The 24,609-nt window shown below is 44.2% G+C and overlaps 1 protein-coding gene across 1 annotated transcript; it reads left to right on the forward strand.

Moving 5' to 3' along the window:
* Positions 1–2,866: 2,866 nt before the first annotated feature.
* On the forward strand, positions 2,867–22,320 carry LOC143289615 (uncharacterized). The gene is made up of 3 exons (XM_076598658.1): positions 2,867–2,909; positions 20,786–21,011; positions 21,837–22,320. Exons 1-3 carry the CDS (start codon positions 2,867–2,869, stop codon positions 22,318–22,320), a joined length of 753 nt encoding a protein of 250 aa, XP_076454773.1.
* The last annotated feature ends 2,289 nt before the right edge of the window (positions 22,321–24,609 follow it).

Genomic DNA, 24,609 nt, shown 5'->3' on the forward strand with positions numbered 1-24,609 from the left:
CAGAAGGCACGGCACGAAATCATTCTATAGTAGTCAGAAGGGACAGAACGTCATCATTGTATGTTGGACAGAAGGGCGGAACATTTTCCTTGTATATTGGCGAGAAGGGGCGGAACGTAATCATTGCATGTTGGACAGGAGGGGTGTAACGTAATCGTTGTCTGTTGGACAGATGGGGCGGAACGTAATCATTGTATAGTAGACAGAAGGGACGGATCGCAGTCATTGTATAGTAGACAGAAGGGACAGAATGTAATCATTGTATGTTGGACAGAATGGGCTGAACGTAATCATTGTATGTTGGACAGAATGGGCGGGTCGTAATTATTGTATGTTGGACAGAAGGGGCGGAACGTTATCCTTGTATATTAGAGAGATGGGGCGGAACATAATCTTGTAAAGTAGAAAGAAGTGGCGGAATATTATCCTTGTATAGTAGACAGAATTGGCGGAACATAATCTTTAAATAGTAGACAGAAGGGGTGGAACATAATCCTTGTATTTTAGACAGAAGGGGGAACATATTCCTTGTATAGTAGACAGAAGGGGCAGAACATAATCCTTATATAGTAGACAGAAGTGGTGGAACATAATCCTTGTATAGTAGAGAGAAGGGGTGGAACGTAATCCTTGTATAGTAGAGAGAAGGGGCGGAACACAATCCTTGTATATTAGACAGGAGGACGGAACATTATCCTTGTATATAAGATAGAAGGACGAAAAGTAATGATTGTATCTTAGACAGAAGGGCGGAACGTAATCATTGTATACTAGACAGAAGGGACGGAACGGAATCGTTGTATAGTAGACAGAAGTGACGGAACGCAATCATTGTATATTTGACAGAAGGGGCGGAACGTAATCATTGTATATTGGACAGAAGGGGCGGAACGTAATCATTGTATATTGGAGAGAAGGGGCGGAACGTAATCATTGTATGTTGGACAGAAGGGGTGGAACATAATCCTTGTATATTGGACAGAAGGGGCGGAACATAAACCTGGTATAGTAGACAGGAGGGGTGGAACATAATTGTTGTATGTTAGAGAGAGGGGCGGAACATAATCCTTGTATAGTAGACAGAAGGGGTATAACATAATCCTTGTATGTTAGACAGAAGGGTTGGAACATAATCCTTGTATGTTAGACAGAAGGGTTGGAACATAATCCTTGTATTCGAGACAGAAGGGGTGGAATATAATCCTTGTATTTTTACACAAAAGGGGTCGACCATAATCCTTGCATTATTAGAAGGGTGAATCATAATCCTTGTGTATTAGACAGAAGGGGCGGAACATAATCCTTTTTCATTAAACAGAGTGTGTGAAACATAATCCTTGTGTAGTAGACAGAATGGGCGGAATATAATCCTTGCATAGTAAACAGAAGGGTAGGAACATTATTCTTGTATTGTAGACAGAAGGGGCGGAACATAATCCTTGTAGACAGAAGGGGTGGAACATAATCCTTGTATGTTAGAAAGAAAGGGCGGAACATAATCCTTGTACATTAGACGTGTGGGAGACAATCCTTGTATATTAGACAGAATGGGTGAAATATAATCCTTGTATACTAGACAGAAGGGGAGGAACATAATCCTTGTATGTTAGAAAGAAGGAGTGGAACATAATCCTTGTATGTTAGAAAGGGTGGAACATAATCCTTGTATATTAGACGTTCGGGACATAATCCTTGTATATTAGACAGAAGGGGCGGGACGTAATCCTTGTATATTGGACAGATGGGGCGGAACATAATCCTTGTATATTTGAGAGAAGTGGCGGAACATAATCCTGGAATAGAAGAGAGAAGGGGCGGAACATAATCCTTGTATGTTAGATAGAAGGGGCGGAACGTAATCCTTGTATACCAGATAGAATTGGCGGAGCATAATCCTTGTTTATTAGAGAGAAGGGGCGGAACATAATCCTCGTATAGTAGACAGAAGGGGCGGAACATATTCCTTGTATAGTGGACAGAAGTGGTGGAACATAATCCTAGTATAGTAGACTGAAGACACGGAACATAATCCTTGTATAGTAGACAGAAGGGACAGAACGTAATCATTGTATATTGGACAGAAGGGACGGATAGTAATTACTGTATTTTGGACAGAAGGGCGGAACATTATCCTTGTATATTAGAGAGAAAGGTTGAACATAATCCTTCTATATTAGACAGAAGGGCTGAACATTATCCTTGTATATTAGACAGAAGGGTGGAACGTGATCATTGTATAGTAGACAGAAGGGACTGAACGTTTTCATTGTATATTAGAGAGAAGGGACAGAACGTAATCATTGTATGGTGGACAGAAGGGGTGGAACATAATCCTTGTATAGTAGACAGAAGGGGCGGAGCATAATCCTTGTATAGTAGACAGGAGGGGTGGAACATAATCCTTCTATGTTGGGCAGAAGGGGCCGAGCATAATCCTTGTATACTGGACAGATGTGCGGAACATAATCCTTGTACAGTAGACAGAATGGGTGGATCATAATCCTTGTATGTTATTCATGAGGGGCGGAACATAATTCTTGTATAGCAGACTGAAAGGCGCGGAACATAATTCTTGTATATTATACAGAAGGGGTGGAAGGTAGAGATGAAGGCCATCATGACTTTGAGAAATGGGAAGGCGGCAGGGCCGGACGAGATACCAGCAGAAGCCATCAAAGCAGACATGGAAACAACTGTCAACATGCTATACAGCCTCTTCAGCAAGATCTGGGAGAAGGAGGAAGTACCGGTCCAGTGGAAAGAAGGAATCATCATCAAGCTGCCGAAGAAAGGAGACCTCAGGGACTGCAGCAACTACCGAGGGATCATGCTCCTGTCAACGCCAGGCAAGGTTCTACTGGAAAGGATGAAAGAGGCCGTCGACCCCAAGCTCAGAGACCAGCAGGCAGGTTTCCGTCGGAACAAATCCTGTGCCGACCAGATCGCCAACCTGCACATCATTGTGGAGCAGTCGCTGGAGTGGAACTCCCCTCTCTACATCAACTTCATAGATTATGAGAAGGCCTTCAACAGTGTGGACAGAGAGACGCTGTGGAAGCTGCTGAGGCACTACATAATCATTGTATGTTAGAAGGGTCAGAACGTAATCCTTGTATATTAGACAGAAGGGTCGGAACGTAATCCTTGTATATTAGACAGAAGGGACGGAACGTAATCATTCTATAGTAGACAGAAGGGTCGGAACGTAATCATTGTATATTGGACAGAAGGGATGGAACGTAATCATTGTATAGTAGACAGAATGGACGGATCGTAATCATTGTATGTTGGATAGAAGGGCGGAACATTATCCTTGCATATTGGAGAAAAGGGGCAGAACGTAATCATCGTATTTTGGACAGAAGGGACGGAACGTAATCATTGTATGTTGGACAGAAGGGACGGAACGTAAGCATTGTATGTTGGACAGAAGGGGCGGAACTTAATCATTGTGTAGTAGACAGAAGGGACAGAACGTGATCATTGTATAGTAGACAGAAGGGACGGAACGTGATCATTGTATAGTAGACAGAAGGGGCGGAACTTAATCATTGTGTAGTAGACAGAAGGGACAGAACGTGATCATTGTATAGTAGACAGAAGGGACGGAACGTGATCATTGTATAGTAGACAGAAGGGTGGAATATAATCCTTGTATGTTAGACAGAATGGGCGGAACATAATCCTTGTTTTGTAGACAGAAGGGGCGGAACATGCTCGTTGTATAGTATACAGAAGGGACGAAACGTAATCCTTGTACTGTAGACAGAAAGGGCAGAACATAATCCTTGTACAGTAGACAGAAGGGGCGGAACATAATCCTTGTATAGTAGACAGAAGGGGCGGAACATGATTCTTGTATAGTAAACAGAAGGGCCGAACATAATCCTTGTGTATTTGACAGATGGGGCGGAACGTAATCCTTGTATTTTAGACAGAAGTGCGGAACATAATCCTTGTGTGTTAGAACTGGCTGAATGTAATCCTTGTATAATAGACAAAAGGGGGGAACATAATCATTGTATGTTAGAATGGGCGGAACGTAATCATTGTATAGTAGATAGAAGGGACGGAACGTAATGATTGTATATTGTAGAGAAGGGGCGGAACGTAATCATTATATAGTACACAGAAGGGAGGGAACGTAATCATTGTATAGTAGAGAAAAGGGACGGAACATAATCCTTGTATAGTAGATAGAAACGGCGGAAAATAATCCTTGTATATTAGGCAGAAGGGCGGAACGTAATTCTTGTATAGTAGACAGAAGAGCTGAACGTAATCCTTGTATATTTGACAGAAGGGGCGGGCCATAATCCTTGTATACTAGACAGAAGGGGCGGAAAGTAATCCTTGTATAGTAAAGAGAAGGCGCGGAACGTAATCCTTGTGTTTTAGACAGAAGGGCGGAACATAATCATTGTATGTTAGAAGGGGCGAAACGTAATCCTTGTACTGTAGACCGAAGGGGCAGAACATAATCCTTGTATATTAGACAGAATGGGCGGAACATAATCCTTGTATAGTAGACAGAAGGGGCGGAACATGATTCTTGTATAGTAAACAGAAGGGCGGAACATAATCCTTGTGTATTTGACAGATGGGGCGGAACGTAATCCTTGTATTTTAGACAGAAGGGCGGAACATAATCCTTGTGAGTTAGAGGGGCGGAACGTAGTCCTTGTATATTAGACAAAAGGGTGGAACATAATCATTGCATGTTAGAAGGATCGGAACGTAATCATTGTATATTAGACAGAAGGGACGGAACGTAATAATTGTATAGTAGACAGAAGGGACGGAAAGTGATGATTGTATTTTGGAGAGAAGGGGCGGAACGTAATCATTGTATGTTGGACATAAGGGGCGGAACGTAATCATTGTATGTTAGACGGGACGGAACGTAATCATTCTACAGTTGACAGAAGGGTCGGAACGTAATCATTGTATATTGTACAGAAAGGATGGAACGTAATCATTGTATGGTAGACAGAATGGACGGAACGTAATCATTGTATGATGGATAGAAGGGGGGAACATTATCCTTGCATATTGGAGAAAAGGGGCAGAACGTAATCATCGTATTTTGGAAAGAAGAGATGGAACGTAATGATTGTATGTTGGACAGAAGGGACGGAACGTAATCATTGTATGTTGGACAGAAGGGGCGGAACGTAATCATTGTATGTGGGACAGAAGGGGCGGAACTTAATCATTGTGTAGTAGATAGAATGGACGGAACGTATTACTGTATAGTAGACAGAAGGGACAGAACGTAATAATTGTATAGTAGACAGAAGGAGCGGAACTTAATCATTGTACAGTAGACAGAATGGACGGAACGGAATCATTGCATAGTAGACAGAAGGGACGGAACGTGATCATTGTATAGTAGATAGAAGGGACGGAACGTAATCATTTTATATGGGACACAAGGGGCGGAACGTAATCATTGAATAGTAGACAGAAGGGTGCAACATAATCCTTGTATGTTAGACAGAAGGGGCTGAACATAATCCTTGTATAGTATACAGAAGGGGCGGAAGATAATTCTTGTATAGTAGACAGAAGGGGCGAAACGTAATCCTTGTACTGTAGACCAAAGGGGCAGAACATAATCCTTGTACAGTAGACAGAAGGGGCGGAACATAATCCTTGTATAGTAGACAGAAGGGGCGGACATGATTCGTGTATAGTAAATAGAAGGGCGGAACATAATCCTTCTGTATTTCACAGATGGGTCGGAACGTAATCCTTGTATTTTAAATAGAAGTGCGGAACATAATCCGTGTGTGTTAGAGGGGTGGGAACGTAATCCTTGTATATTAGACAAAAGGTCGGAACATAATCATTGTATGTTAGAAGGATCGGAACGTAATCATTGTATATTAGACAGAAGGGACGGAACGTAATAATTGTATAGTAGACAGAAGGGACGGAAAGTGATGATTGTATTTTGGAGAGAAGGGGCGGAACGTAATCATTGTATGTTGGACATAAGGGGCGGAACGTAATCATTATATGGTAGACAGAAGGGGTGGAACGTAATCATTTTATAGTAGACAGAAAGGACGGAACATAATTCTTGTAGAGTAGAGAGAAGAGGCGGAACGTAATCCTTGTATAGTAGACAGAAACGGCGGAACATAATCCTTGTATATTAGGCAGAAGGGCGGAACGTAATTCTTGTATAGTAGACAGAAGAGCTGAACGTAATCCTTGTATATTTGACAGAAGGGGCGGGCCATAATCCTTGTATACTAGACAGAAGGGGCGGAAAGTAATGCTTGTATAGTATACAGAGGGCGCGGAACGTAATCCTTGTATATTAGACAGAAGGGTCGGAACGTCATCATTGTATATTGGACAGAAGGGATGGAACGTAATCATTGTATGGTAGACAGAATGGACGGAATGTAATCACTGTATGTTGGATAGAAGGGCAGAACATTATCCTTGGAAACTGGTGGGAAGGGGCAGAATGGAATGATCGTATTTTGGACAGAAGGGATGGAACGTAATCATTGTACAGTAGACAGAATGGACGGAACGTAATCATTGTATAGTAGACAGAAGGGACGGAACTTAATCATTGTATGTGTGACAGAAGGGGCGGAACTTAATCATTCTCTCTGTTTAATCATTTTGTAGTAGACAGAAAGGACGGAAGATAATTACTGTATAGAAGACAGAAGGGTCAGAACGTAATAATTGAATATTAGAGAGATGGGACGGAACGTAATCATTGTGTAGTAGACAGAAGGAACGGAACGGAATCATTGTACAGTAGACAGAAGGAGCGGAACGTAATCATTGTACAGTAGACAGAATGGACGGAACGTAATCATTTGATATGTGAAAGAAGGGGCGGAACGGAATCATTGTGTAGTATACAGAAGGGACGGAACGTAATCATTGTGTAGTAGACAGAAGGAACGGAACGGAATCATTGTACAGTAGACAGAATGGAAAGAACGTAATCATTGTATAGTAGACAGAAGTGACGGAACGTAATCATTGTATAGTAGAGAGAAGGGACGGAACGTGATCATTGTATAGTAGACAGATGGGACGGAACGTAATCATTTTATATGGGACAGAAGGGGCGGAACGGAATCATTGTATAGTAGACAGAAGGGTGGAACATAATCCTTGTATGTTAGACAGAAGGGGCGGAACATAATCCTTGTATAGTAGACAGAAGGGGCGAAACATAATCCTTGTATAGTAGACAAAAGGGGCGAAACGTAATCCTTGTACAGTAGACAGAAGGGGCGGAACATAATCCTTGTAGACAGAAGGGGGGGAACATGATTCTTGTATAATAAACAGAAATGCAGAACGTAATCCTTGTATATTTGACAGATGGGGTGGAACGTAATCCTTGTATTTCAGACAGAAGGGCGGAACATAATCCTTGTGTGTCAGAAGGGGCGGAACGTAATCCTTGTATATTAGACAAAAGGGCGGAACATAATCATTGTATGTTAGAAGAGGCGGAACGTAATCATTGTATATTAGACAGAAGAAACGGAACGTAATCATTGTATAGTAGACAGAAGGGACGGAACGTAATGATTATATATTGTAGAGAAGGGCCGGACTGTAATCATTGTATGCTGGACATAAGGGGCGGAACGGAATCATTATATAGTTGACAGCAGGGACGGAATGTAATCCTTGTACAGTAGAGAGAAGAGGCGGAACGTAATCCTTTTATAGTAGATTGAAGGGTCGGAACGTAATTATTCTATAGTAGACAGAAGGGTCGGAACGTAATCATTGTATATTGTACAGAAGGGATGGAACGGAATCATTGTATGGTAGTCAGAATGGACGGAACGTAATCATTTTATGTTGGATAGAAGGACGGAACAGTATCCTTGCATATTGGAGAGAAGTGGCAGAACGTAATCATCAGAATGGACAGAAGGGACGGAAAGTAATGATTGTATGTTGGACAGAATGGACGGAACGTAATCAATGTATGTTGGACAGAAAGTGCGGAACTTAATCATTGTGTAGTAGACAGAAGGGACGGAACGTAATTACTGTTTAGTAGACAGAAAGTACAGAACGTAATAATTGAATAGTGGACAGAAGGGACGGAACGTAATCATTGTGTAGTAGACAGAAGTAAGAGAACGTAATCATTGTATAGTAAACAGAAGGAACGGAACGTAATCATTGTATACTGGAGAGAAGGGGCGGAACGTAATCATTGTATGTTGGACAGAAGGGGCGGAACGCAATCATTGTATAGTAGACAGAAGGGGCTGAACATAATTCTTGTATATTAGACAGAAGGGGCGGAACATAATCCTTGTATAGTAGACAGAAGGGGCGGAACATAATACTTGTATAGTAGACAGAAGGGTCGGAACGTAATCCTTGTATAGTATAGATAAGGGGCGGAACATAATCCTTGTAGACAGAAGGGGGGGAACATGATTCTTGTATAATAAACAGAAATGCAGAACGTAATCCTTGTATATTTGACAGATGGGGTGGAACGTAATCCTTGTATTTCAGACAGAAGGGCGGAACATAATCCTTGTGTGTCAGAAGGGGCGGAACGTAATCCTTGTATATTAGACAAAAGGGCGGAACATAATCATTGTATGTTAGAAGAGGCGGAACGTAATCATTGTATATTAGACAGAAGAAACGGAACGTAATCATTGTATAGTAGACAGAAGGGACGGAACGTAATGATTATATATTGTAGAGAAGGGCCGGACTGTAATCATTGTATGCTGGACATAAGGGGCGGAACGGAATCATTATATAGTTGACAGCAGGGACGGAATGTAATCCTTGTACAGTAGAGAGAAGAGGCGGAACGTAATCCTTTTATAGTAGATTGAAGGGTCGGAACGTAATTATTCTATAGTAGACAGAAGGGTCGGAACGTAATCATTGTATATTGTACAGAAGGGATGGAACGGAATCATTGTATGGTAGTCAGAATGGACGGAACGTAATCATTTTATGTTGGATAGAAGGACGGAACAGTATCCTTGCATATTGGAGAGAAGTGGCAGAACGTAATCATCAGAATGGACAGAAGGGACGGAAAGTAATGATTGTATGTTGGACAGAATGGACGGAACGTAATCAATGTATGTTGGACAGAAAGTGCGGAACTTAATCATTGTGTAGTAGACAGAAGGGACGGAACGTAATTACTGTTTAGTAGACAGAAAGTACAGAACGTAATAATTGAATAGTGGACAGAAGGGACGGAACGTAATCATTGTGTAGTAGACAGAAGTAAGAGAACGTAATCATTGTATAGTAAACAGAAGGAACGGAACGTAATCATTGTATAGTAGACAGAAGGGACGGAATGTAATCATTTTGTATGGGACAGAAGGGGCGGAACGTAATCATTGTATAGTAGACAGAAGGGTGGAACATAATCCTTGTATGTTAGACAGAAGGGGCGGAACAGAATCCTTGAATAGTAGACAGAAGGGGCGGAACAGAATCATTGTATTGCAGACAGAAAGGGCGAAACGTAATCCTTGTACTGTAGACCGAAGGGGCAGAACATAATCCTTGTACAGTAGACAGAAGGGGCGGAACATAATCCTTGTATAGTAGACAGAAGGGGCGGAACATGATTCCTGTAAACAGAAGGGCGGAACATAATCCTTGTGTATTTGACAGATGGGGCGGAACGTAATCCTTGTATTTTAGACAGAAGGGCGGAACATAATCATTCTATGTTATAAGGGGCGGAACGTAATCATTGTATATTAGACAGAAGGGACGGAACGTAATCATTGTATAGTAGACAGAAATGACGGAACGTAATGTTTGTATATTGGAGAGAAGGGGCGGAACGTAATCATTGTATCTTGGACATAAGGGGCGGAACATAATCATTGTATAGTAGACAGAAGGGACGGAACATAATCCTTGTATAGTAGAGAGAAGAGGCGGAACATAATCCTTGTATAGTAGACAGAAACGGCGGAACATAATCCTTGTATATTAGGCAGAAGGGCGGAACATAATTCTGGTATAGCAGACAGAAGAACTGAACGTAATCCTTGTATATGTGACAGAAGGGGCGGGCCATAATCTTTGTATACTAGACAGAAGGGGCGGAAAGTAATCCTTGTATAGTATACAGATGGCGCGGAACGTAATCCTTGTGTTTTAGACAGAAGGGTGTACATAATCATTGTATGTTAGAAAGGTCGGAACGTAATCCTTGTATATTAGACAGAAGGGTCGGAACTTAATCCTTGTATATTAGACAGAAGGGACAGAACGTATTCATTATATATTGGACAGAAGGGATGGAACGTAATCATTGTATGGTAGACAGAATGGACGGAACGTAATCATTGTATGTTGCATAGAAGGGGCAGAACTTAATCACTGTGCAGTGGACAGAAGTGACAGAACGTAATCTTTGTATAGTAGAGAGAAGGGACGGAACGTGATCATTGTATAGTAGACAGATGGGGCGGAATGTAATCATTTTATATGGGACAGAAGGGGCGGAACGGAATCATTGTATAGTAGACAGAAGTTACGGAACGTAATCATTGTATAGTAGACAGAAGGGACGCAACATAATCCTTGTATAGTAGAGAGAAGAGGCGGAACGTAATCCTTGTATAGTAGAGAGAAGGGTCGGAACCTAATCCTTGTATATTAGACAGAAGGCACGGAACGTAATCATTCTATAGTAGACAGAAGGGTCGGAACGTAATCATTGTATATTGTACAGAAGGGATGGAACGGAATCATTGTATGGTAGACAGAATGGACGGAACGTAATCATAGAATGTTAGACAGAAGGGTCGGAACATAATCCTTGCATAGTAGACAGATGGGGCGGAACATAGTCCTTGTTTAGTAGACAAAAGGGGCGAAACGTAATCCTTGTACAGTAGACAGAAGGGGCGGAACATGATTCTTGTATAGTAAACAGAAGGGCGGAACGTAATCCTTGTGTATTGGACAGATGGGGCGGAACGTAATTCTTGTGTTTTAGAGAGAAGGGCGGAACATAATCCTTGTGTGTTAGAAGGGGTGGAACGTAATCTTTGTATATTAGACAAAAGGGCGGAACATAATCATTGTATGTCAGAAGAGGGGGAACGTAATCATTGTATAGCAGACAGAAGGGACGGAACGTAATGATTATATATTGGAGAGAAGGGGCGGAACGTAATCATTGTATGTTGGACATAAGGGGCGGAACGTAATCATTATATAGTAGACAGAAGGGATGGAACGTAATAATTGTATAGTAGACAGAAGGGACGGAATATAATCCTTGTATAGTAGAGAGAAGAGGCGGAACGTAATCCTTGTATAGTAGACAGCAGGGTCGGAACGTAATCCTTGTATTTTAGAAGGACGTAATCATATTATATATTTTATAGAAGGGATGGAACGGAATCATTGTATAGTAGACAGAAGGAACGGAACGTAATCATTGTACAGTAGACAGAATGGACGGAACGTAATCATTGTATAGTAGACAGAAGGGACGGAGCGTAATCATTGTATAGTAGACAGAATGGACGGAACGTAATCATTGTATAGTAGACAGAAGGGACGGAACGGAATCATTTTATATGGGACAGAAGGGGCGGAACGTAATCATTGTATAGTAGACAGAAGGGTGGAGCATAATCCTTGTATGTTAGAAGGGGCGGAAGATAATCCTTGTATAGTAGACAGAAGGGGCGGAAGATAATCCTTGTATAGTAGACAGAAGGGGCGGAACATGATTCTTGTATAGTAAACAGAAAGGCAGAACGTAATCCTTGTGTATTTGACAGATGGGGCGGAACGTAATCCTTGTATTTTAGACAGAAGGGCGGACCATAATCCTTGTGTGTCAGAAGGGGCGGAACGTAATCCTTGTATATTAGACAAACGGGCGGAACATAATCATTGTATGTTAGAAGAGGCGGAACGTAATCATTGTATATTAGATAGAAGGGATGGAACGTAATCATTGTATAGTAGACAGAAGGGACGGAACGTAATCATTATATAGTAGACAGAAGGGACGGAACGTAATCATTGTATAGTAGACAGAAGGGTTGGAACGTAATCATTCTATAGTAGACAGAAGGGACGGAACGTAATCATTCTATAGTAGACAGAAGGGTCGGAACGTAATCATTGTATATTGTACAGAAGGGATGGAACGGAATCATTGTATGGTAGACAGAATGGACGGAACGTAATCATTGTATGTTGAATAGAAGGACGGAACATTATCCTTGGATATTGGAGAGAAGGGGAGAACGGAATCATCGTATTTTGGACAGAAGGGACGCAACGTAATTATTGTATGTTGGACAGAAGGGACGGAACGTAATCAATGTATGTTGGACAGAAAGTGCGGAACTTAATCATTGTGTAGTAGACAGAAGGGACGGAACGTAATTACTGTATAGTAGACAGAAAGGACAGAACGTAATAATTGAATAGTAGACAGTAGGGACGGAACGTAATCATTGTGTAGTAGACAGAAGTGAGAGAACGTAATAATGTATAGTAGATAGAAGGAACGGAACGTAATCATTGTACAGTGGACAGAATCGACGGAACGTGATCATTGTATTCTAGACAGATGGAACGGAACGTAATCATTTTATATGGGACAGAAGGGGCGGAACATAATCCTTGTATGTTAGACAGAAGGGGCGGAAGATAATCCTTGTATAGTAGACAGAAGGGGCGAAACGTAATCCTTGTACTGGAGACCGAAGGGGCAGAACATAATCCTTGTACAGTAGACAGAAGGGGCGGAACATTATCCTTGTATAGTAAACAGAAAGGCAGAACGTAATCCTTGTGTATTTGACAGATGGGGCGGAACGTAATCCTTGTATTTTAGACAGAAGAGCGGAACATAATCCTTGTGCGTAAGAAGGGGCGAAACGTAATCCTTGTATATTAGAGAAAAGGGTGGAACATAATTATTGTATGTTATAAGGGGCGGAACGTAATCATTGTATATGAGACAGAAGGAACGGAACGTAATCATTGTATAGTAGACAGATTGTATATTGGAGAGAAGGGGCGGAACGTAATCATTGTATGTTGGACATAAGGGGCGGAACGTAATCATTGTATAGTAGACAGAAGGGACGGAACATAATCCTTGTATAGTAGAGAGAAGAGGCGGAACGTAATCCTTGTATAGTAGATAGAAACGGCGGAACATAATCCTTGTATATTAGGTAGAAGGGTGGAACATAATTCTTGTATAGTAGACAGAAGAACTGAACGTAATCCTTGTATGTGTGACAGAAGGGGCTGGCCATAATCCTTGTATAGTAGAGAGAAGAGGCGGAACGTAATCCTTGTATAGTAGACAGATGGCGCGTAACGTAATCCTCGTGTTTTAGACAGAAGGGCGGTACATAATCATTGTATGTTAGAAGGGGCGGAACGTAATCCTTGTAAATTAGATAGAAGGGTCGGAGCGTAATCCTTGTATATTAGACAGACGGGACGGAACGTAATCATTGTACAGTAGACAGAAGGGATGGAACGTAATCTTTGTATAGTAGAGAGAAGGGACGGAACGTTATCGTTGTATAGTAGACAGATGGGACGGAACGTAATCATTTTAAATGGGACAGAAGGGGCGGAACGGAATCATTGTATAGTAGACAGAAGGGTGGAACATAATCCTTGTATGTTAGACAGAAGGGTCGGAACATAATCCTTGTATAGCAGACAGAAGGGGCAGAACATAATCCTTGTATAGTAGACAGAAGGGGCGAAACGTAATCCTTGTAATGTAGACCGAAGGGACGGAACATAATCCTTGTACAGTAGACAGAAGGGGCGGAACATGATTCTTGTATAATAAACAGAAGGGCGGAACGTAATCCTTGTGTATTTAACAGATAGGGAGGAACGTAATTCCTTGTATTTTAAACAGAAGGGTGGAACACAATCCTTGTGTGTTAGAAGGGGCGGAACGGAATTCTTGTATATTAGACAAAAGGGTGGAACATAATCATTGTATGTTAGAAGTTGCGGAACGTAATCATTGTATATTAGACAGAAGGGACGGAACGTAATCATTGTTTAGTAGACAGAAGGGACTGAACGTAATGATTGTATTTTGGAGAGAAGGGGCGGAACGTAATCATTGTATGCTGGACATAAGGGGCGGAACGTAATCATTATATAGTAGACAGAAGGGACGGAACGTTATCATTGTATAGTAGTCAGAGAAGGGACAGAACATAATCCTTGTATAGTAGAGAGAAGAAGCTGAACGTAATCCTTGTACTTTAGACAGAAGGGCGGAACATAATCCTTTTGTGTTAGAAGGGGCGGAACGTAATCGTTGTATATTAGACAGAAGGGACGGAACGTAATCATTGTATAGTAGACAGAAGGGACGGAACGTAATGATTGTATATTGGAGAGAAGGGGCGGAACGTAATCATTGTATGTTGGACATAAGGGGCGGAACGTAATCATTATATAGGAGACAGAAGAGACGGAACGTATTCATTGTATAGTAGACAGAAGGGACAGAACGGAATGATTGTACAGTAGACAGAAGGGACGGTACGTAATCATTGTATAGTAGACAGAAGGGACGGTGGTGGTGTGTCCATCGAGATCGATGATGACCATCGTTGTCATCCAGAAGGATGTTCATGAGTCTATCTGTGAGTGCGCAGATGGCTGAATAGTCCAATCTGCGCACGAAATGTTCGCTGACAGTTGGGGCAGACAAAGACAGGCATATCATTGTCAGGGAGCTTGTTTGCCCGTGACTTTCTGGCCTGCCTCTTATGAACAGCTGCAGCAGTCCTGTTGGCCTCGCACAACTTGGCGCCTTTGTGCACAGCAGCGCGCCATTTGTTACGGTCCACTGCAGATTCCTCCCAGGAGTCAGGGTTGATATCAAACGCTTTCAGAGAGACTTTCAGAGTATCTCTGAAGCGCTTCTTCTGACCTCCGTGTGATCTCTTCCCTTGTTGCAGCTCGCCATAGAAGAGCCTTTTGGACAGCCGATGGTCTGGCATGCGTGCCACGTGTCCAGCCCAGCGAAGCTGGGACTGCATCAGGATGGTGAAGATGCTGGGAAGGGTGGCTTTTGCGAGCACCTCTGTGTCTGGGGTCCTGTCTTGCCACTTGATGTTCAGTAGCTTCCTGAGGCATGTTGTGTGGAAGTGGTTCAGCTTCTTGGCATGTCGTTGGTACACTGTCCAAGTTTCGCAGCTGTACAGTAGTGTGGGGAGAACTACTGCTCTGTAGACCTTTAGCTTGGTCTCAAGACTAATGCCTCTTCTGTTCCAGACATTTGCACTGAGTCTACCAAAAGTTGCACTTGCTCTTGCAATCCTGACATTCACTTCATCGTCGATGGTCGCATTTCGTGACAGTGTGCTGCCAAGGTATGTGAACCGCTCCACCGCACTGAGTCTCTGACCGTTGACTGTGATGTTGGGCTCAACGTAGGGTTTCCCTGGGGCTGGCTGATGGAGAACTTCAGTTTTCCTCGTGCTGATGGTAAGGCCGAAGTTCCTGCTGGCAGTGGCAAACTTGTCGACGCTGAGTTGCATGTCAGCTTCAGATCCAGCGTTGAGGGCACAGTCATCAAAAAAGTCTCTGATGATGTCTGTCATGACCTTCGTTTTTGCTTGAAGCCTTCTGAGGTTAAACAGCTTGCCATCTGTTCGGTACTTTAGGCCGATTCCAACATCGCCATCTCTGAAGGCATCAGTAAGCATTGCAGAGAACATGAGGCTGAACAGCGTTGGAGCCAGGACGCAGCCTTGCTTGACACCATTTGTGACAGCAAAAGGAGCAGATGTTTCGCCATTGTCCTGGACTCGAGCCTGCATGCTTTCATGGAATTGGCTGACCAAGGAAATAAATTTCCGAGGGCATCCGTACTTGGCCATGATCTTCCACAGTCCCTCTCTACTCACGGTGTCAAAGGCCTTAGTGAGGTCGACATAGGTGGAGAACAGATCAGCATTTTGCTCCTGACATTTCTCTTGCAGCTGCCTTGCAGCAAACACCATGTCCGTGGTTCCGCGCTCTTTCCGGAATCCACATTGGCTCTCAGGCAAATGACCTTGGTCAAGGTGTGCTGTGAGGCGGTTTAGTAGGATCCTGGCAAGTATCTTGCCTGCGATGGAGAGCAAGGAAATGCCCCGATGGTTATCACAGGCTTGCCGGTTCCCCTTTCGCTTGTACAAGTGAATGATAGATGCATCTTTGAAATCCTGGGGGATCGTCTCTTCTTTCCACATGAGTGAGTACAGCTGATGAAGCTTCCCAGTCAGCACAGTGCCTCCATCCTTGTAGACCTCTGCTGGTATGGAGTCTGAGCCAGGTGCTTTGCCACTGGATAGCAGACGAATTGCTTTCTGGGTCTCAAGAAGTGTTGTGCTTCGTTGGTGGGGACTTGTGGGAGACGGTCTATGGCTTCATCATTTATGGAGGAAGGGCGATTTAAGACACTGTTGAAGTGCTCAGCCCATCGTTCGAGAATGTTCTCCTTCTCGGTGATCAAGGTATTCCCATCTGCACTGAGGAGGGGGGATGATCCTGAGGATGTGGGGCCGTAGACTTCTTTTAAGGCATCATAGAACCTCTTCATATCGTGCCTGTCAGCATATCCCTGGATCTCATCAGCTTTGTCACTCAGCCACTTATCCTGCATCTGGCGTAACTTTTGCTGAACAGTCCTGCGGATGGCATTGTACGCATCCTTTTTTGATGTGGATTTTGGGTTGCTCAGGTGGGCTTGATGCAGACGGCGTTTCTCATCCAGAAGCTGCTTGATTTCATCACAGTTTTCATCAAACCAGTCTTTGTGCTTTCTGATCATGGGTCCCAGGGTCTCTGAAGCTGTACTATAGATCAGCTCACGCAGGGTCCTCCAGTCAGACTCCACATTCTGGTTGTTCAGAGAGGCGGATTCCAGACGATCTTCCAGCAGCTCCACAAAGGACTGTTTGATGGTGATGTTTTTCAGCTAAGCGATGTTGAGCCGTTTTGGAGCCTTCTGGCCTTGGGGGCGTCTCTTGGGCTGGATTCGAATATTCAGCTTCGAGACTACAAGGCGATGGTCTGTCCAACACTCGGCGCCGCACATGGTCTTTGTTACACGTACATCTTGCCTATCCCTTTTCCTGACGATGACATAATCGATGAGATGCCAATGCTTTGAACGAGGGTGCATCCATGACGTCCTGTTACGGGTAGGGAGGCAGAAAACTGTGTTGGTTATCAGCAGTTCGTGCTCTGCACATGTCTAAAGCAAAAGCAATCCATTTGGGTTGCAGTGGCCCACACCGTGCTTTCCAATCACTCCATCCCAGGAGATGTAGTCAGAGCCAACTCTAGCATTGAAGTCCCCAAGAATGATGAGCTTGTCTGCTTTAGGGATGGCAGCAATGACAGAGTGAAGGTCCTCGTAGAACTTCGCCTTCACTTCATCCGGGTTGGTCATGGTTGGGGCGTAGGCACTGACAATGGTGAGGTGCTTCTGGCCAGATGCCAGTGGGAGTTTCATGGTCATAAGCCTATCGTTGACTCCCTTTGGGATTCCAGCTAGCTTGCTGACAAGTGCTGTTTTTACTGCAAAACCAACACCAGCCTCACGTCGCTCTTCGCTTCCTCGTCCACTCCAGAAGAAGGTGTAACCAGATCCCCGTTCACAGAGCTCGCCTTCGCCTGCAAGCCGAGTCTCACTCAAGGCTGCGATGTCGATATTGTATCTGGCGAGTTCGGATGCAACTAGTGCTGTTCTCCTTTGGGGTCTGTCCGCGTTATCTCTGTCCAGGAGAGTCCTTATGTTCCAAGCACCAATGGTGAGAGGAACGATCCTTGCTTTTTTCTTTTCTTTCTCTTTGTTTCGACCGCTGATGTAGGGTCCCCGCCAGCCGCGGTATGCTGGCCAGGGTGATATGGAGCAGGCAATTTTTAGGGCACCTTTTCTAGCCCCTTCCTCATGCCAGGGAGGTGAGCAGTGCATTCCTAAAGAGGGCTGCTCAGACGCTCAGACGGCTGCCGAGCTCCATCGCTGCTCCTGTCGACGAAGAACGACCCTATGGCCTGAGCCGCCTGCGTGCAGGTCTGCGGCTGCGACTGCCAGTGTACCCACACCTGTCGTTTCGTCGCTCGCCTGTCGCCACAGGACTTGGGGGTGATGAAATGATGAAGGATGAAAGGTCATTTTGGATGACTGATGACTTGCGCGATGAGTTTGTTTAAAGTGAAGAGGAGTTGCGCAACGTCGACCTCACTCTCTCGTCCGGGTCCACCAATTTCCAGTGGCAAGACTAAGTCGAGACGACTGGAGGATGAGCACGGATGCTGTGGATGACCAAGATATCCTTTCGGTGTCTCATCTTGCTCTCTGCACTCCACAGTGCGTTGCTGTAACCGCCTTCCTCTCCGTTGAACCGATAGGTTTCTTCCGCAGATTCTGCCGGATCCAGACTTCGCATGCATGGGTAGACACACCCCGGGGGCCAACTGCGTGTGGCATGCACACAGCACGGTGGAGCTAGATGGCCTTCGGTGGCTCTCCTGAGCCGACGCCCTTTTATGGATCTCCATAAGGGTGTCTAGCCACCCGCTTCACCAGTCCCAGAAGGGAGTGGTGGGAGTGCCGGTTTAGTCGTCGGCAACCCGACCCTGAACAGGTTGTACTGGATTACAGGTTACCAGTAGCAGATCTAATGACCTGACCTGACACAAAGAAGGGACGGTACGTAATCATTGTATAGTAGACAGAAGGGACGGTACATAATCATTGTATAGTAGACAGAAGGGACGGTACATAATCATTGTATATGGGACAAAAGGTGCGGGTCGTAATTATTGTATAGTAGACAGAAGGGACAGAACCTAATCATTGCATAGTAGACAGAAGGGACAGAACCTAATCATTGTATAGTAGACAGAAGGGACGGAACGTAATCATTGTATGTTGGGCAGTTGAGACCGAAGGGATTATATCTAAACAGTATGGACGTAACAAGAAAAGGAACATCATGATCACCATCATCATAATATCAATAATAATAATAATAATAATGGTAATAATTTTATTATCATTATTATATTTATATAGTGCTGAATCCTGTGGAGAAACAAATCAAAGCGCTTTCGCGCCAGTCATTCACACGCATGCATAACTCTAAAACTGGAAATACTGAAGACAAGGAAGAGGCAGGGAAGGGAGGCTGTTTTGGGAAGAGGTGGGTTTTAAGGCCAGACTTGAAAGAGCTGAGTGCGGAGACCTGACGAAGAGAAAGAGGAAGTTCATTCCAATTGCAAGGTCCAGAGACAGAGAAAGAATGGCGCCCAACAGTACAGTGTTTGAATCTGGGTATACGTAAAGAGAACCGAAGCCGATCGTAGAGAGCGAGATGGAGTGCAGAAGTGAAAGGCAGTCACAGAGATAGGAAGGGGCAGATTTGTGAATACATTTACAACACAGAGTGCTGATCTTGTACTTTATTCTGTGTGAGACAGGTAGCCAGTGGAGATGTTGCAAAAGAGGTGTAATGTGCTCAGATCTTTTCTTTCTGAGGACGAGTCGGGCAGCAGAGTTTTGTATGCGCTGAAGGGACTGAATGGATGAAGCAGGCAAACCAGACAATAAGGAGTTTCAGTAGCTAAGGCAAGAGAGAACGAGAGAAACGACAAGTCTAGATGTTGCGTCAGTGGACAGATATTTCCGGATGGAGCTGATGCGCCGCAATTGACAGTAGCAGGATTTTACTGTCTGACTGATAAATTTTTGCATGGACAGTGTGTTGTCAAGGACAACGCCGAGGTTCCTGACTGAGCTGGAAAGAGGGATGGATTGTACTGCCAAATTTGATTGTGTCAGTTGTGATGGAAGAGAGTTTTTGTTTAGTTTTTTATGATCATTGCTTCCGTTTTGTCCGCGTTCATTTGTAGCTTATTTAGAGTCATCCAGATATTTATGTCCAGGAAGCAGTTGGATGTTTCTTGCGTGTGTACTTAACTGATGTCATCTTGTCAGTAGCTTTGTTTGTGTGTTTTGTCTCTTTGTTTGTTCGTATTTCAGTTAGTCTTTCTGAAATCGTGAGCAGGAAAAATGTAACTAAGGGGAAGAAGGCGTGTACAGGATGAAGAGGTAAACCTGTAGACGAAAGGACAGGCTGGTTGAAGACAAGAGTAACGCCCTACACTGAGCGAAAGCCGTGGCAATGGAGACTGGTTTGAAAACACCACCACCATCACTACCACTACCACCACCACCATCATCATCGTCATCATCAGCAACAGCAGCAGCAGTGGCAGCAGCAGCAGCAGCATCAAACTCATCATCATCACAATCATCTCAATCACCACCAACATCGTTATAACTATAACAACAATAACAACAACAATAATTACAATGATAATAATAATAATAATAATAATAATAATGATGATGATGATGACCGGAAAAAAATCCGACCAAGACCACCATCATGATGATCATAATCATCATCAACATCAGTATCATTGGTACTATCCGACTACTACTACTGCTACTACTACTAATGATGATGATCATACTGATGATAATGATGGTGAAAATAATAATAACATTACTATTGAAAATAATGATAAGTAGTGGTAGTAGTAGTAGCGGCAGCAGCAGTAGCAGTAGCAGTAGTAGTCGTTGCTCTGCTGTTGTTGCACTTGTCGTGTGCAAGAGGAACAAAAACACGACCGATGACACAACCCGTGTGTCCTTTAATTAACCTGTTCTGCCCCACCCTGACAGGAGGCCCGGACACCCTCAGGACTGGGGGCCAGCAGATGCAGCCCCTGCTGCTGCTGCGCTCCAAGAAGCCCCGCAAGGCGCGCACGGCCTTCACGGAGCAGCAGCTGCGCTGTCTGGAGCACAGCTTCCAGCGACAGAAGTACCTCAGTGTGCAGGACCGCCTGGAGCTGGCCGCCAAGCTGGGCCTCTCAGACACCCAGGTCAAGACCTGGTACCAGAACCGCAGGTGAATGGGGGGGGGGGGGGGGGGTGAGGGGATGGGGGAAGGGGGAGGAGGCTTGGGGGATGTGGGTGTGGGGGGAGAGGAGGGTGTGTATGTGTGTGTTGGTGTGTGTGTGTGTTGTGTGTGTGTGTGTGTGTGTGTGTGTGATATCTCTTATTCGCAAATGGTGTTTTTGTTTTTGTTTTCTTTCCTTTAAAATCCATGTTATAACCTCTATTACTGTGTGATATTATTTTCTTGATTTATTCAGCTTTAAAAAAAAGTTAAACCTTTGCCATGTTCACACACACACACACACACACACACACACACACACACACACACACGCACACACTCACACACCACAGACACCACACACACACACACACACACACACATATATATATATATATATATGTAGGGGCAAATGCCTTTGCAGAATAAAACATTAAAACCCCTCCAGTGCCAAAGGAAAATCAGTAGAAAGTGTTGTGTAAAGTCATAAAACAATATCCAAAACAAAAAAAGTTCTAAAACTGAGAAACATGGTCTGGAGATATATACCACCACTCCAGTCAAATTGTGTGAATTTTTCAGCCTTCCAGAGTTACTTCCTTTGTCTTCTGATGACGTCATCAGTGACGTCATTATGCACGTACGTCATGTTCCATAGCACGCAAGAGGTTTTAAACGTTTGTTTTGTGTGCCTCTCCACACTCCCCCCACCCCCACCCCACCGCCGCCCCCCTTACTCCCCCCTCGAAAAAGACCACAGCCACGAACAACTTGACCTGAAGGGCGAAATGCTACCAGGTCCTTAAACTCACCCATACGGTGTGTCTCTCACAGAACCAAGTGGAAGCGGCAGACGGCGGTGGGTCTGGAACTACTGACGGAGGCTGGGAACCTTGCAGCGGTGCAGCGCGTGCTTCACACCAACCCCTACTGGGCCTCCTTCCACCCCCACGCCGCGGCTCTCGTCGCCTCCCTCAACCCCCTCCTCCCCCGTCTGCACCCCGCCCCCTTCTCCCTCCCCACCCACGTCACCACCACCTCAGGGACAGTAGGAGCAGGGGCAGGGACAGCAGAGCACCCTGATGTCAGTCTGTCTTCTGGAGTGGTCGGCCCTACCGGATCTCCGGCAGGGATACTTCCGGTGTTGAGTCCTGTGCTGGCTGGTGTGTCGTCTGTTGCTGCTGCTGCGGCGTCGTCGTCAATGTTTTCGTCTGCTGATAGTGGTGGTGGAAGTGGTGGTTTTCGTGGAGGTTCGTGTCATGACGTCACGCCAACGGGACTTGCTGCTCTCATTGACGGAAAGGAAAAACATGGCTGACGATAATAAAAAGAAATAGTAGCTGGGAAAAAAATACTGCTTTAGGTAGAATTTGTGAAAAAGTGAGATTAAGGTTCGTCAAAGAGGAAGACATTTCTAGCTTTCAGTATCTTCTCTCTGACAAATGTTATAAAGTCTGTTTGGTGGCAGTGGAAGTTTTTCGTGCCAACTGTTGGACAACCGATCTACATAGTAACTTTACTTTAACCACTTCACTGCCGCTGACAAGTGTGCTGGACAGTGAAGGGCTGTCACCACAAGGAAATAAGACTTATGAGTCAGAATGTCAGTAATCACTTTTATGTGGACTTTATATTTCATTCTATCGGGGATGTATTACTTTTTGATCCGCGAAACATAACGTAAAACCTTGGTAAGCGGCAAAAAGTGGCACTGCACTTCAGACTGATATCAAACTGATCTCATTTCACCTCGGATCAGCAGTCCAGGAGTTAAGGGAAAACAAGTCCTCGCTCTTGCTCATGATCATTCCCCATGGGGTTGTCTTTACATTTGAAGAGAGATTTTTTTCTTATTTTATTTTATTTTACTTTATTTTATTATGAATGATTGGATGGTCTTGGCTGACACTAAACTTGTCTGCGTGTTTCAACAGCATGTGCAACGTGTTTTAAAACTCTTAAATCACATTTTGGGCAATCAGCCTCTTCTCGATCTAAAAAGAAAATAGGTATGCACGTATCTTTCTTTTTCTGCTATATTCCAGTGCATTTAGTGTTTAATGCATTCGTTTATTTTGTTCATTTATTGCATTTCATTTTTACTTAATGATTTATACACACCCTGTCGGCTTTCAAGGACTGACTCATGAGTTGGGTTTATGTGTAAGTCACGCAACCGCTCCTTTTTTTCCTTTCATGTTTTTTTTTTCTATTATTAAGCAGATATGGTGCAGCGTGTAGATCAGCCCGCTCGCTTCGGTACAGAGCAAGTCATATTGCCTTTCCTCACGACAGTATGTTACCTTCAGAGAAGGTCACTATCTTTCCTCCAGAGCATGACCTTATCTTTCTATTAGAGGAGGTTGGTTCTCTTTCCTCCAGGACAGGTTATCTTTTCTCCAGAGTATGTCATTATCTGTCCTGTAGAGGAATTCGTTAACTTTCCTCCAGGACAGCTCACAATCTTTCCTCCAGAGTATGTCATCATCTTTCTTCTAGAGAAGGTCGTCTTTTCTCCAGGACAGGTCACTATATTTCTTCCAGAGAAGGTCATTATCCTTCCACTAGAGGATGTTGTCTTTCCTCCAGGACAGGGTCACTATCTTACATCCTGAGCATGTCATTATCTTTCCTCTTGAGAAGGTCGTTGACTTTCCTCCACGAGGGGGTCACTATCTTACCCGCAGAGGATGTCATTATCTTTTCTCTAGAGAAGGTCATTGTCTTTTCTCCAGGTGGGGTCACTATCTTACCTCCAGAGCATGTCATTATCTTTCCTCTTTAGAAGGTCATTGTCATTTTTCCAGGATGGGGTCACTATCTTACCTACAGAGCAGGTCATTATCTTTCCTCTAGACAAGGTCGTTGTCTCAAGGAGGGGGTCACTATCTTTCCTCCAGAGGATGTAATTATCTTTCCTCTTGAGAAGTCGTTGTCTTTCCTCCATGAGGGGGTCACTATCTGACCTCCAGGACAAAGTCACCTTGTTTCCTGCAGAGGAGGTCACCACCCATCACTTGTGGACAGGTCACAGTAAGTCAGACAGCCACTTCGTGCACGAACCTTTCCGCGTTGTGCCGCCCCCTCTGTGCCCATGGGAGAAGCAGACCAGGCTGCTGGACGTATTCTCCAGGACTGCATGCAGCGACATCAGAAGTCTTTGGGAAAATTATCTGCCCGCCCCCTCCCTCCCCCCGCCGTTTAAGCTCCAAAACTAACCAGAGAAAATGGCAGGATCGGGGATTAAGTTAGGAAGGCAGAAAGTGTCGATATTTTGAGCTCAGAGTTAGTTTGTTTGTTTTTACAGACGTTGCTTGGATGCCATTCCGCAAGGACACTGTAGACAATGCTTTGTTGTTAAGAGCGCTGTTGTGGACATGTTGATTTGAACTGGCACATGCTACAAAGTCTGAAGCGTGGTCGAAGTCCTGCTCTCGATTAAAGTTGTGTTGGCTTGCAAGGGTGATTTGGTTTTGCGCGTGCGCGCGTGTGTGTGTATGTGTGTGTGTTTTCTGCGTGTGTTGTGTGTGTGTGTGTGTGTGTTCATATGGTTTTTGAAAAACAATAGATTGTGTGTGTGTGTGTGTGTGTGTGTTCATGTTCATAG

The sequence above is a fragment of the Babylonia areolata genome, chromosome 14 (assembly GCF_041734735.1).
Source record: "Babylonia areolata isolate BAREFJ2019XMU chromosome 14, ASM4173473v1, whole genome shotgun sequence".
Taxonomy (NCBI): Eukaryota; Metazoa; Mollusca; class Gastropoda; order Neogastropoda; family Buccinidae; genus Babylonia; species Babylonia areolata.